At 36.9% G+C, this 14,792-nt stretch overlaps 2 protein-coding genes across 5 annotated transcripts in view; one reads left to right on the top strand and one right to left on the bottom strand.

The window, feature by feature from the left end:
- Nucleotides 1-1,361, top strand: part of a1cf (apobec1 complementation factor) — a 17,374-nt gene extending 16,013 nt beyond the window's left edge. For 3 of the 4 annotated variants that reach the window (XM_082151514.1, XM_082151513.1, XM_082151517.1), the window contains one exon: nt 129-1,361. In XM_082151514.1, the coding sequence (XP_082007640.1) occupies nt 129-268 (140 nt within the window). In that variant the 3' untranslated portion in view covers nt 269-1,361. The remainder of the gene's footprint in view (nt 1-128) is intronic. The other variant, XM_082151515.1, reaches the window with a different exon arrangement.
- asah2 (N-acylsphingosine amidohydrolase 2) lies at nt 310-14,792 on the bottom strand. Its single transcript, XM_082151506.1, has 21 exons — nt 14,599-14,792; nt 13,660-13,795; nt 13,049-13,161; nt 12,650-12,793; nt 11,052-11,228; nt 10,802-10,929; nt 10,406-10,483; nt 9,593-9,713; nt 9,126-9,251; nt 8,762-8,848; nt 8,570-8,674; nt 7,514-7,595; nt 7,272-7,387; nt 6,960-7,054; nt 6,816-6,855; nt 6,066-6,164; nt 5,823-5,918; nt 5,573-5,725; nt 5,115-5,171; nt 4,924-5,012; nt 310-3,365 (listed from the first exon to the last, which is right to left on the bottom strand). The coding sequence occupies exons 2-21, from the start codon at nt 13,787-13,789 to the stop codon at nt 3,167-3,169; spliced, it is 2,235 nt and encodes a 744-aa protein (XP_082007632.1). The 5' UTR covers nt 13,790-13,795; nt 14,599-14,792; the 3' UTR covers nt 310-3,166.

Genomic DNA, 14,792 nt, shown 5'->3' with positions numbered 1-14,792 from the left:
GGTAAAGTGAACAAAACTGAAAAATCATTTTTTTGAGTGTATGCATTCTAGGGTTTAAAAACAAATAATAATAATTTTTGCTTTTCAAGAGTTATTTTGCCCTGAGTCTTTTCCTTTTGGCTTCACAGGTTATACAATTGCCAGCACCACTGCTACCCAGCTGAAACAGGCTGTTTCTCTGGGTCAGGACCTGACTGCCTATGCAACCTACGAGGGTTACCCGGCCTTTGCTGTGGCAGCCCGTGGGGATGGATATGGAGTGTTTTGATACCCCTAACTAACAGTCTCTGTCATTGTATGTTCTATGTATTCTTTTGTGTTTATTTTAGTAGTTTTTGTTCAGAGTTATAACTTTATTTCTTCCCTAGTATCTTATGAGCATTTTTGCGATATTGAAGAATACGAGTCAACTTTTGACTTTACTCAGGAAGAGGACGACCTGAAGGCTATCCACAACTCAATCCCAAACCTTTCTAGAAAATGTCCATTTTTATGTTTTATGATTTATTGCTGTTTGTCAAGGCATAAATCGCCTTGATTGAAACATTACTTGTGTCATAATTTAGGATCATCCAGAATGGTGACCCAATCAAATTTGAACCAATTGTTACTAGCTTCTAAATTATCTAAATTATGGAAATTTAGGCTGGACCAAGCATCAATGCAATGCAAATTCAATGCTGCCTTTAACACTGAATCATATAGGTAATTTTGAAACACTCTGTAAAACCCTATTGCGCTAATGACTTTTATCCAGACATTTACTTTATTAATCTTTGGTATTAAGTTGTATTTAAAGTTGTAGTTTTTGTGTTGGTTTTCTTTCAGTATTTTTACATTAACACCCAAGTACAGAGTTTTAACAGATCATGCTTTCATACACCTTAGTATGTATCTGCATGTTTTAGGAAAATTTTAGATATGGTTGACAGTTTGTGGCTGGTTCTTTAGTTTTGCTATATTTTATAAGATATTTACAGGCTTGCAACTAATATTTCCCTCCTCATTCTTTTTATAAGTGGGGAATATGAGAACACTGTTTAAATACACATTTTTGTTAAATATAAACATGCCTTAAAGGTGACAGTATTAAAGTTTGTGTGGCACTTAGAACGTATTTTTATACCTGAATTCCAACTCTGTTTATATGAACTTTTTTTTTCGATCATAGACTGTTTGAAATAGGCTAATTTATTGTTTCGATGATTGGCATCGGAACTGGAGGGAGAATTGGATGAGCATCGTCAGGGAAAAAATAAATAAACTGAGAGCTTCATAGTGCTACAGAGTAAGATAGTTGTGAAAATATAATTCCAGTAAATCAACTAATCATCAATAAACCAAATTATCTTCTAAAGACACGTCTACTGTTCCAGACTTTGTGTGTGTGTGTGTGTGTGCTATTTGTGACACGTTTTGAAGTGTCATGAAACCCTAAAACACATTTTTAATATGTTATCATGTACAGATTGCACATTTATCATAGGGCATTCAGTAGGCTAGTTTTTTTTAAGCTAGCGTTAGCATCGCTGTTCCTACCACATTGATGATAGACGCTTCAGGAACGTCCACTGAGTTTTATGTAAATTACACTATAAGGCCTAAGAACGAGTTTTAGAGAGAAATCAAACTTCAAATACACACTCTGGGGACAACATAGACTTATTTTAAATATTGTAAAAATGGGCATTATACCACCCCTTTAACATGGCGAAATACATTGAGTGGTTTGACCAGCACCATGTATAATTAAAACAATATATAAAACTTTTAGTCTGAGTAGCCTACAGATGTTAGATGACTTTACAAAAACACATTATTTCTTAAAGGGATAGTTCACCCCAAAATTTGAATTCTTCATTATTTAGCCTATGCTCACCCCCATGTCATTCCAAACAAACCCATAAGACTTAATGATATTAGGCTATTATTTTGTCTGGCTATCACCAGACCAAGCTCAATCTTTTAAGACATTAGTCTGGGTAGTTTGCTCTGCATTTTCTACTTCATAGGAGGCGTGCTCGACGGGCATAGTTCAAATGACTCTTTACGCAATTGGATCGTCGAGAGGTTAAAAGGAATTGGATTGGATTAAACCCGCCAATGTGGATAAGCCAGTTTGTGATTGTTCCCCGCAAATTTGTAACAGAAGCAGGATAGAAGAATGTACAGCTTTCCAGCCTGAGCTGCAGGGTGAAATCAAATCGCCGGCAGATCAGGCTTGGTTTACCCAGTCTAGCTATTATTATGACTGATTATTCTTTTTGTTTGTTTGTACATTTTTGTTCTATTGAGCCATTTTGTTCTTCCACTTGCAAGATGCTTGCAACTTTTACTAAACTTTTTTGGCTAGAGGAGAACTGGCCCCCGACTGAGCCTGGTTTCTCCCAAGGTTTTTTTTTCTCCATTCTGTCACCTGATAGATTTTGGGTTCCTTGCCACTGTCGCCTCTGGCTTGCTTAGTTGGGGACACTTAATATTCAACAATATTATTGATCTGCCTGCACTGACACCTTTGTATGAGAACTGAACTGAGCTGGATGATGACATCACTTTTTTCTCCGGAGCTGCTATATAGATAATTAACTGAATTAATAACTTTTTTTACAACAGAAATGAATCAACACTGAAATGACTTGAGCTGGATGATGACACTATCTTCTTCAAGAGCTGATGTGCAGCCAAAAAAAACTTTATTGCATTATTTTCCTGTTATCATTGTAACGCTGCTTTGAAACAATCTGTATTATACAAAGCACTATATAAATAAAGATGACTTGACAAAACTATGGGACACAAATTCAAATTAATAAGCCTACATGATTTTATTAAATACATTCAGAAGACATACCAACCTAACTTTAACAGTTTGCCTCTATGTGTGCTGTACAATATTGTGAATATTGTATAGTGTCTATTTTAGCAGCAGAGACCGATCAGAAGCTAGGACTGGAACAGATCGATATAGGCTACTTTACCAAACAACTATTTCACCTTAGAAATAAAAAAAAAAGGCAGAAAGGTCAATGTTTGTGCATTTGACGTATACTATTGTTGCCTGTTTACCTTAGACAACAACATTAGTTTACAGATTGATGCTGTTAACTGAGCACTGAACAGCTAATGTTCTACAGCATATGTTCTTCCTCAGTGATACACTGACTGATCAAAAGTAGTAAAAACTTCTGGTGACTTTGAAAGCATCAGAAGCGCCCACGTATGGCATGATGATGGTGTTGTTATCCTTGGATTGTTTGTAATGTCCAAAGTGTTGAATCCGGTAGGTTCCTGTCTGTGCTGTGAGCGGGATGTGCCACTCCACTTCTGACCGACTCCGGCCGGCAATTCCTTTAATCCAGTGAAACCTGGTTACACACACATACACAAATCAGAATCTTTACTCCTATATCATAGCAGGCCATATGCAAGGCTCGACATTAACGCTTGTCCGCTTGTCCGGGACAAGTGGATTTTTTGAAGGGACAAGTAAAAGAGAATTTTACTTGCCTGACCGGACAAGTAGCCTGATTAAAAATAACAAGGGAATCACTAAACCGAGAGAATGATTCTGAATTGATTACATTTATTGTAATATTGTACATTTATTACATGGATATGGTTAGGACAACATTTTCAGACCAGAATGTTGTTCCAGGATTTACAAAATATGTTGACCCAGGGAGCACGTCTAACTCTGCAAAATCAGTTTTTGAAAACCGATAACAAATAAATCATCATTCAATCAAAAAAACTTTGAAGCCATTTTCTCAGCTTCAGTGACGTACTTGCGTTTTGCCATTGCAAATTATAGGCCCTATCTTGCACCCAGCGCAATTGACAACAGACGCACGTCGGTAAATTAGGGAAAGAACTTGCACTCCCGGGGGCGGTTCAGCGAAAAGAGGAGACGTGTTTCGGCGCAAACGTTCCCTGGTGCTATTTTGCAGTTCCAGAAAACAATTCTGCCACTGACCAGGAAAAACCTAGTCTAAAGTCAGTTGCGCATGTTATTCAAATGCTATTTTGAGGCCGCATGCTTGGCCATAATGTAGCGTGTGCACAATGCGCATACAATTTGATTCTCTCATCTACACAGAAGCAGCAGTTTTCATTTTTGCAAATCATAGGTTACATTATTACAAGGAAAAATATTAACACACGAGGGAAATCATTGTTGTGTCCATGAAGATGTGAAAAAATAGGCATAAATCTAGCTTACACATTAACCAAATTATCATATGCCTGTTTAACCGAAGTTAATTTGGGTGGGTTTCTCCCATCCCCAATGTCACTTTTCTGTCTTTTACGGCCCTGACGAGAATGTCGGTCTCCTCGGCTGTGAACCGCTCCTGCCGTGCGCCTGGCAAATCCGCTGTTATAATAGCAATCCGCCATGGAACAAGCGTGCCTGCTCTTACAGGGAATGTGAGATGACACTCTGATTGGTTTATTTCATGTTACGCCCAAACCACACCTATGAATAATGAAGCTACTTCAGACCAACCCATTTTAGATTTGCGTGGGGCGCAAGAGTAATTTATCCCGCCGGTATAATCACAAAGTTACTTGCGTTTCGCGTTTGATACTTGCGTTTTAGATCGTTAAAATAGGGCCCTATGTCAGTCAGTATACATGTACAGACTGTCTAATCTACAATTCATTTAGGATCTTACATGGATTTTGGCCTGAGGAATGAACTGGCTAATGGCTATATAATGTGATAAGACCTTGACTCAGCGTTTGCCTTATCAGGGGACAGATATACTGTCAGCTTTAAGATGGCTTCATTAACACAAGCTCAAAGTAAAAGTATATACGAATCGATATGATATAAACATTAGCACAGAGAACATTTAAAAAAAAAAAAAAAAAAAAAAAAAACCTTGAGCCTATACTGTATACAGTATGTAGACAGAACATTACCTTGTTTCCCATGATGCATCCGTGTGAACTATTTCCCATGTGTTGGTGTCGTTGTGAAACATCTCCACTGTGACCAATGTCTTATCTCTCTGATATCACAATCACCACAGATTAGTCATATCTAATGCATAAAAGAGCATGTTTCGCAAAATATTACTGTAAAGTAAATTTTAAAGTACTAAAGTACTCACAATATCTCCAGAGTTTCTCGGGTTTCCAGCAACAAATGTGACAGATGCGATTTCTCCCTTTAGAATAAATAAATCAAATAAATCTTGTTAATTTATAATAGAAAGCTTAAGTATGTTGCAAGCTTAGCATTCACAAGTTCACTCGTTTCAATAAAATGCTACATTAGTGATATTTCAGCAAAATTTTGCTGGCAAAAATATCCACTGTCAATAGCGTAGTGATGTTTGATTCACTGCCCGACAGTTACTTTTAAAACAAGCAGCTTTTGTTGGTCATCGCAGCGAATTTGCATGACCAACTTGAACATGAGTGAAATTTGCGTAAGGGAACTCATTCGCCCTCATGGGAAACTCCCAGATTCCTATTGAAATTACTGGATTTCGCCCACAAAATTCCATCGAGCAATGGTATATTTAATCGAACGTTTACTGCATGTACATCACAATTATTGACCTACCACTTTATAGACAGGGTTAACCTGCTGTAAGACATCTCCAAAGGTGGTGTTAGCTGGTGCTACATCTGCCACGGGGTCCTTCACTTGATTAAAAAGTCTGTCTTCATCAAAGAAAGGTGGTTCGGGACCCTTAGGCAATTCTCCTATTGTTCCCTGTGGAAGATTAGTTCATTCGTGAGATCAGACAGATCATTTCAGTTCATTAAAACGTTACAAAATGACTGCAAGGCAATGAAAAATGGAGAGTTACATGAGCAATAGCTTTGGCAAGTCCTCTGTAGCGCTGGATATAAGCCGAGAGAGTGTGAGGGCCAAAAATGGTGGATGCGCCCTCATATCGCTGGATCTGTGAGAGTAGAAGAAAACCATTTGAAAAGCCAGACTAAATAACACATCGTGTCTGTCATCTCGTTTTGACATGTTCTTGAACCTTGGAGCACCATGTTAATACCACGACTATTACGGTGGTCAACTAAAACTGAAGCATATATACCTGATACTCTTCGTATGTAGTGATGTAGTGGGTGTAGATGTTGCAGAGACCAGCGACAACCACCTCTGCATTAGTGAAAGACTCTTGCACCTCCAACTCCTATAAAAACCATGTAAAAAAAAAAAAAAAAAAAAAAAAGATTGTTTGAAGAATCTAGGCTACTTCAAATTCGGATTCATAAATGGTGTGTCAACCTGTTGTGGCAGGTTTGATTCCATTAAATATTGAAGATATTGAAGATATAAAAAGAGATTAAAGAGATTGTTTTATCTTTGTGTTGTTGAAAATTACTACATTTTCACAGCTTAATATTTTTGTGGAAATTGTGATACACTACCATTCAAAAGTTTGGGGTTAGTAAGACATTTATAATGTGATAAAAGATTAGTAAGTAATCTTACTAGATTAAGATAAGTAAATGCTGTTCATTGAACTTTCTATTAATCAAATAATCCTAAAAAAACATATATCATGCTTACCACAAAAATGCAGCAAAAACATTTTTCAACATTGATAATAATAACCATTATTAATAACTGGGCGGCAAATCAGCATATAAGAATGATTTCTGAAGGGTCATGTGACATGTGAACTGGAGTAATGCTGGTGATTTTCAATTGCAGGAATACATTTCACAATGTTTTTTTTTTATTATTATTATTAAACAAATTCAGCCTTTTTGAGCATAAGAGCATAGAAAAAACTTAATTATTCCAAACTTTTGACTGGGAGTGTATGTACCGTTCTCACCTTTTTGACTGCCTCCCGTATCCTTCTCCCTGACATGGTACTAGAACATTGAAGACAGCTTGAGTTGAACAATATTGGCTGGTTGTGGAGACACTTTTTCCTATATTAACACAGCTGCTGCTTTTGCGAATCAACAGAACTCACGTGAATTCTCCAGGGACTGCAACTATGGCTAAAGAGCCAATAGTGATGATCTGAACGTCCACAATGGCTGGATGCCATGGGAGGGGTGAGTCCATCTGCATGAAAACAGAAATCACTGTTATCATTTCAAAACAAAGAAAACATATACTGTAAACATGTCTTATTATTTCCATTACCCATCTCTCGTGTAAAAAGTGCCAATTCTGGAGTGATTGGCACATTGTTATCTTATGCTAATAATAACAAAAGATACCGTATTGTACATTAGATTTTGTTAGTCTGTTTATTTATGAGCTCTACTTGTCCTCATACCTCCCCGGTGCTGAAGAGGATTGGTTTAGGCCAATGACAAGCCTTGGACTCATTAGACGGGGGTCCCACAAGCGCATCTCTTATGCCATCCCAAAAGGGGTCTCCATCTGTATCCCCTGGTCACAAGAAGAAACATAACCATAATTATCAGATATGTGACCAACAATAAGAAGTGTCAAAGTATTTCCCAGGCTTGTGACATAGCTATATTTGCTTGTGACATTCATAGCTTATATCCTTACCTTGTATGAAGTCGAATTCTCCTCCTCCATCGGTTGTACCAGCAGCAAAACTGTGTCCCAGAGCAGGTTTACACGTCCGTCCCTGGTGATAGAAACTGTGTCAGTTACGAAGTTTGCACAGTTTTGGTACAGTGTACTTCTGGCTCAAAGGGTGCTTCAACTAAGTATAAGATCAGGGGTGTGCACATTTATGCACAATTCAATACAATCAATGGGGCCCATCAACTGTTCGGTTACCAACATTCTTCAAAATATCTTCTTTTGTGTACAGCAGAAGAAAGAGATTTATACAGGTTTGGATCAACTTGAGGGTGAGTAAATGATGACGGAATCTTCATTTTTGAGTGAACAATCCCTTTAAGGTCTACAGATAGCATCTGTGACAATCAGCTGATAACCATATAGAACATCATTTTCACTCTTCCTTTAGTTTGGAAAAACAAAGGAAAATTGTGTTTTTGGTGATGCACTTACAATTTCAGTCTATGACGCAATACATTTTGGAGGGTTAAAAGCAGATTTACTTAAAGGAATTATGGAGTGATTTTGAAGTTGTATAAAATTGTCCTTTTGAGGTAGTAATACTTTAGGTAGATTAACTTATGCAATTTCTGTATGTGTTCAATGTAAACAGTGCTTTATCATTATGTCACATCCTCTCCTAGTATAATTGCATGGAAATGATGGTAACATTAGATTGTTTCACAGACAGGGCTTAGACTAAGTCAGGATTAGGCATTAGTTAAATTAAGACATTTAAGTAGCTTTTATAAACATGCCTTATAAAAAAATATTTTACTGGTGTGCATTTTGAAATGGCACTGGCTCAGTACAAGTTGCTTTTAGTTAAAACAGCTCAAACATGTGTGTTAGTCTGGGACTAGCTTAAGCCTGTAAAACCAGGCAATAATTGTCTAAATGTATAATGTTAACAGGATAAAAAAAGAAAAGCTGTTTTAAAACAATGTGTATTGTGAAAAGTGGTATACATATAAAATTGACTTTTAGTTCCTAGTCTCATTGCCCGTGTTTTGTGCACAGGAGCCTTGTACTCACTGAATGAGTGGAGTTAAATGGGACAGTCTCATCGGTCATGTTGACCCACTGATGTGCGCCGTGAACCGACCCGTGCAACTCCTGCTTTGCACTGCTGTACAGCTCCTGCAGAACAAATACACTCGGTGAAGAAGCACACTCAGGCCACACAGATACTCATCACGATCAAGCAATATGACAAGTGACACACACCTTTGCTTTTTTATACATATTCTCTCCTATGATCCTCGTGCTTTCAAACATGTCCTCGCCCGGTCCAAAAGCTACGCATGCTTTTTTCTATTGAAAAGCACATGTGAATTAGAACTGGTGAGTGAATATTTCCAAGTGTCTACAATTATTTTGAAATACAAGGTTATACTTCTTTATGTAGACAGACAGACAGACAGATAGACAGATAGATAGATAGATAGATAGATAGATAGATAGATAGATAGATAGATAGATAGATAGATAGATAGATAGATAGATAGATAGATAGATAGATAGATAGATAGATAGATAGATAGATAGATAGATAGATAGACAGTGCAGCATGTGTATAATAATAACTCACTCCACCGACAGGGCAGGAGCTGTTAAGGTAGTCACACTTCTCGCCTGTGTTCAAGCAGACAGGGCCGCGAATGTTGGGAGATGAATCTCCAAGATTACTGGAGGAAAAGCCGGCAACAAAAGGACCCTGGAGGTAAACAGACCGTGAAGCGTTAGCGCTGCACTGTTCATACTGTCCACAACTCAAAAAGCCTAATAAAGATAACTGCCAACACAAACAACAGAAATAGTATCTTCCATTTAATTTCCACGGCAGATTTTTACTGTCTCAGATAATAACATCATTAATTAACCATTGTCATTAAACTTCCTCCGTGTTTACAGCATTCGCATGGGAACTATTGACTTTATTGAGTGGCAAACGTCCTTGTGTACTCTTCAAGTAGATTACAACTAATAAAGACAATCCATTAACCTTGATGGTGGAGCTCAGAGGAAGGAGGAGTAATTAAAAGGTTGACCTTTTACCTCACCGGGAAGAAAGCCAATGTTTTTCTCCTGCTCGAAGGCATAGGAGGCGTAGCCAAGGTTGTCTGAGCTCACCATGCGATTGGTGTTATTCATACTGACGGGATGGACAGCAAACCAGCTGAGGACAGATGCATAGCCAAGGCAGTAATTATTAGTGCATTTTGTATATTTAGCAGAAGCCAAATACCTTGAAGATTCTAAGATCATACTCTGTTTGCAATGAAACTTGTGATTTTCTGATGTAAAATGGATATATACAGCCTATATATATATATATATATATATATATATTATATAGACACACACACATATACACATTCATTCATAGAAGCCTCATTAGCTGCTTCTTTGGGCCACTATATACAAGCTATCCGCCATATTGGAACAGTCAAAGCCGGTCCGTAAACATCTGAGAGTAAACATCGACTGAGCGTCTGCAACTGTAGTTAGACGCATGCATAAATATAAATATCTATATCTGTAATAGACTTCAGCAGATGATTTTGCAAAAACTAATACACTACAAGGTGTCAGCTGACACAACATTAAAAGTTACCATAGTAGCCTAAAAGTAAAAACATTAAAAAGTACTATGGTAAAAATCTGTAATATTGAGTAAATACCTATAAAAACACAAACCAACACATTCTCACCTAAGGTTATCCCATTTCTTCGGGAATTTAAATATCAGAAGCTACGCAATGTTTTGGCATCATAGATTCTTACAGTGAGTAAAGACACCCTGACTGTTCCAAGATGGCGGGTGCGCCGCCATGTCTGAATCGTATACATATGATAAAAGGTGTATACCTGAGCAACCCCATACCATCCCCATCCAGATCTGTGAATTTCATGATGACAATCTGCTTGTCTGTGTTGAATTCATATCTGGGTTGGAAACAGAGTCATAAATGAACTTGTAGTGACTTTCAGCTGTGTTGTGTTGTGAGTGTTGTTTAATGTGTAGCTAATATGAAGTATTTTTTGATGAAAAAATGTAATACAGTATGGAAGATTGGGGCTAGTTGTCACACATTTTAATGTAAAATAATTTTGAGACACAAAACAATTCATGAAACTGCAAAAATGCTAATGTGATAATAATATACCAACATACAATAATATGAATAAAATAAAAAAGGGTGGGATTTCAGCTCATTTAAACTGCTGCTGGATCAAAGTGAGCACATCAGTAAACACACAAACCTGTTTCTCTCCTCCTCAGGGTTGTTCAAGTATGAATGTGGGCTTCTGTTCAAGTTGTTGTCGACTAGTTGTCCTTTATTTATGAAAATTCGCCCAGGTCTCAAATTCCTATGAGCTATATCAATACTCTGATAGAAAGGACATAAATCATTATCAATGACATGTTGAAGGCATTTACATGAGCTAAAGAGTAAGCATTATATAGCTAACATATCAGGAATGTATTTCAAATGAGAGAATACAAGCATACCCTGACTATTCCACTGACGATGGCTTGTATAGATGGCTTAATATAGCCTTTACTGGTGATCATAAAGAGTGTGTACTGGAAATATCCACCCACGCCTGAGTGTGTGTGCGTGCCACTCATGACCACATTGTCCTGTCTGTACAGGTCTCCATATTTCACCTTTAGCTCTTGAAAAACCTAAAATGGTATGAAACAATGACAAATTAACAGATGCCAGGGATGAACACAAGGAGAAAGTCTAGTTTGAAACACACAAGTCAGATTCTTAGATATGGAAGATCCTTGTATTCATTTGATTTAATGATTCCAAAAATGGCAAGTGGTGTAAAAAGAGAATAAATAATACAATGATACAAATATTTCTGAAGTCCACCTGCAGTCAATCATTTTATCCCTTAATCTTTAATCACCAAAATGACATATTTATACGTTTTTTTCTTTATATTTATACTTCATATTTATAAAATGCTTCATGCCTTAAAATAGCTTGAATGTTACTCGACACCCTTGCTTCATTAAGTGTACGTGGATCTAGGAATATGCTAATTAGCCCCGCCTCCACTCACTCACACCAGCTCAACTTACTGAGGTAAACGCTGCACAATGGTATCGCTTTTTACAACGTCGGACACATAACGGTAATTAATATGATTAGCCTTTTGCTTGACTATGTTATCAAACAGCTAATAATGTGTTGCTAATGTTACATGAACCATGCTCCCGTTCGCCATCTCAGAGTCAGACCGCTGCCTTCTAACGATCTGCAGAAACGCTTTGAACATCATGGAACATCAGTGGAGAAAGGCATATATAGTTCATCATAACATTGTAATATACATCATACACCTGCTATATTGCTAAATCTACCTGATTTTTCGAATCAACAGAAAAATATAACGGGTGACTCTCACGTCACCGTCCCGGCGGGCTCTAGCATATCATTAACAGCGAACAATTCGCTGTTAATGTTATGCTAGAGCCCGCCGGCACGGTGACGTGATTGGTTACAAGGTAGTTTGTGACGTCAGAAACACCAGCGATTTGAAACCGTGTTTTTGAGACTGTCTTTGGTTCACTGCAGTCTTAAGGAAAAAATTCTCAGCAATGGTGTTGACTTATGAATTTGCACATGGTTTGTCCTAAAGCGTATTAAAAGCACCACATAGACATATAAACAACATTAAAAGCTTGATTTTCATCATAGGGGGACTTTAAGTGAATTGAACTTGGGTTATTTTTTTCAGTGTAATAATAAATCAATATTCCTAGATTATAGTGTGTGTGTGTATACGTTTTCAGTTTTTTTATATAAAATTTCACATTCATGCCATATTCTTTTTAATTTGTGAAATTTCTTAGCAATTGATTGAGCAATTGACAAATAAAAATGGATTCAAAGTAAATTCTGCTAAATTCATAAAAATTTATTTTGACATTTTTCATTTTTTAATAACTCAATAGAGCAACAAAAAAACATCATAATTGACCAATATGCAATATTTCATAATAGAACTGCTTTATATGTACGTATTTACCATGAATACAGAAGACCAAACCCATAGTAATGCCAGTGAATGTGGCAGTATAGTGTGCGCTACCTCAAGCCTCAGTCTCTGAGAGACCATGCCGATGTCCGCAGTCACGAACACCACTCTTTTACTGCCGTCATCCACAATGAAGGCTCTACTGAACAGACGTGTGTGGATCCCTCTCGCAGTCTGCTCAGTACTGGCATAACCCATCTTTCCCAAGGAGAAAAATACAAAACATCAGCATTCACAAAGGCCTTATCTGTCCCTTATCAATACATCTGATCAATGGACAGTCATAAACATTATCAGACTCTAACAACTGATGACTATCAACTTCCTTAAAGGCCTCACCAATAATCAAACAGAACAGCTGGTAATAGATTTTCTTCAGAGTAAAATCAAATGATCAGTATCAATATAAAGTAATCGGCTGAGCATAAAAGAATTAAGAGAAATTAAACCAACCATAGGCAAATCCGCCACAGGCCCTGTGCAGTCAGCACGACCCACACCGATCAGATACGGGTTCTCTTGAGGATTTACTGTGGGGGTCGGTTCCTCTGGAGTCACTTCTTCTGCTGCACAAATCATTCAAACCAGACATAATATGATTTTTCAATAAGCTTATGCATGAAAAAATAACACAAGTCTGAGATCACTAGCGCTTGCTTATATTTTATGCACTTTCCGACAATAATTATTGCTAAAAAAAAATGCATTTTGGTCTATGATATATAATTTTATTTTAAGAAAAGGTTCTATAGAACCTTAAAGGGTTCTGTCAGGCACTTCATATATAAAAACATTAAGAAGTTCCCATTGTGGGATAATTTTATGGATTTAGTTGAAATTTATTTAAATTTTAATTAAATTTTATGAGCTCGCAAACATACTTTTTCACTAGAAACCAACTGAAATAAGACATTTCTCCTAAGAACCTTTTTGGCATGCAGGGTTGTTTAAAATTGAATCAGGAACCCTAGGGGTCTATATAGAACCACATTGAACCCTTTCTCTAAGAGTGTGATTAAACTAAGTGTATTGTTCAGAAGAATTACTTTAAAACATGTAATTACATTTTTCCGAATCCAATTTGAGGGCCAAGACCGTGATGAGCCCCACTGACACTGCTGTCATCAAAAGGAAGAGAACTATAAGCGAGATCTCCAGACCATTGAGACGACAGCCCACAGTCTTCCGTGCCATCCTTCACTGAACATACAGAACACATACTTGTCAGGCAATATACAAAATATGGTAACACTTTATTTGACAGCGTCCTTGTTACATGTAGTTACGAAAGAAATAACTATAAATTAAAATTATGCATAGTTACATGCAACTAACCCTAAACCAAAACCTATTCCTAACCCTATAGTAAGTACATTAGTTAATTACATGTATAATTACACCTTAACAAGGACACCTTAGAGTAAAGTGTAACCCAAAATAGAAACATACTATGTGTGAAAACAGTGCTACATGTACAACAACTGAAACATTAATCCATATAAAATCCACAATGTTTGAAACACAAATCAGTATGTGTTGCTAAATGTAGTCATACACACACTACCATTCAAAAGTGAAGTTGGTAAGATTGTTTTTGTCTCTTTTGACCACCAATTTATTTGATCAAAAATACCGTATACATTTTTATTTTATTTTTTTTACCTTTTAATGTTTTCTATTTTAATACATTTTAAAATGTAATTTATTCCTGTGTTGGCGAAGCTGAATTTATTTTTCAATGTCACATGATCCTTCAGAAATCAGTGGAAATCAGTGGTCAATTTAGTGGTCATGTAGCATTTCTTGTTATTATCAATGATTACACTCAAGTTAAATAACCATTCGTAACACACACACACACACACACACACACACACACACACACACACACACACACACACACACACACACACACAGGCATCCAAATTGATACCATCAAAATTCCAGTACAAGCATTATACATTATCAAATCATTATTATATAATATGTGGGAAACTACTTACATGTGTTACTCTTGGTGCAAGCTCAGTAAATGGTGTAGATTTTGTGCAGAAGAAACAAATGAATCCAGTGTGGGAAAAGTGCACACTTATAGTGTATATAGCGCAAGGACAAAGGTGGTATTCTCTCGTTTATAGCCGTATTTAATGTTGACAGTGTGAAACCAAACTCTCAGATTAGATTAGATTAGTTGCAT

Source organism: Leuciscus leuciscus (assembly GCF_965113295.1).
Source record: "Leuciscus leuciscus genome assembly, chromosome: 21".
Classification (NCBI taxonomy): domain Eukaryota; kingdom Metazoa; phylum Chordata; class Actinopteri; order Cypriniformes; family Leuciscidae; genus Leuciscus; species Leuciscus leuciscus.
Note: the sequence above shows the minus strand (reverse complement) of the source record. Positions and strands in the feature narration are given on the sequence as shown.

Coding starts and splice junctions, on each gene's coding strand:
- asah2 (XM_082151506.1), bottom strand. CDS start 13,789: ATGGCACGGAAGACTGTGGGCTGTCGTCTCAATGGTCTGGAGATCTCG. Junction 9,252..9,592: donor TTGGCTTTCTTCCCGGTGAG/GTAAAAGGTCAA, acceptor GTTTACCTCCAG/GGTCCTTTTGTTGCCGGCTT. Junction 5,013..5,114: donor CGAGAAACTCTGGAGATATT/GTGAGTACTTTA, acceptor TTGTGATATCAG/AGAGATAAGACATTGGTCAC.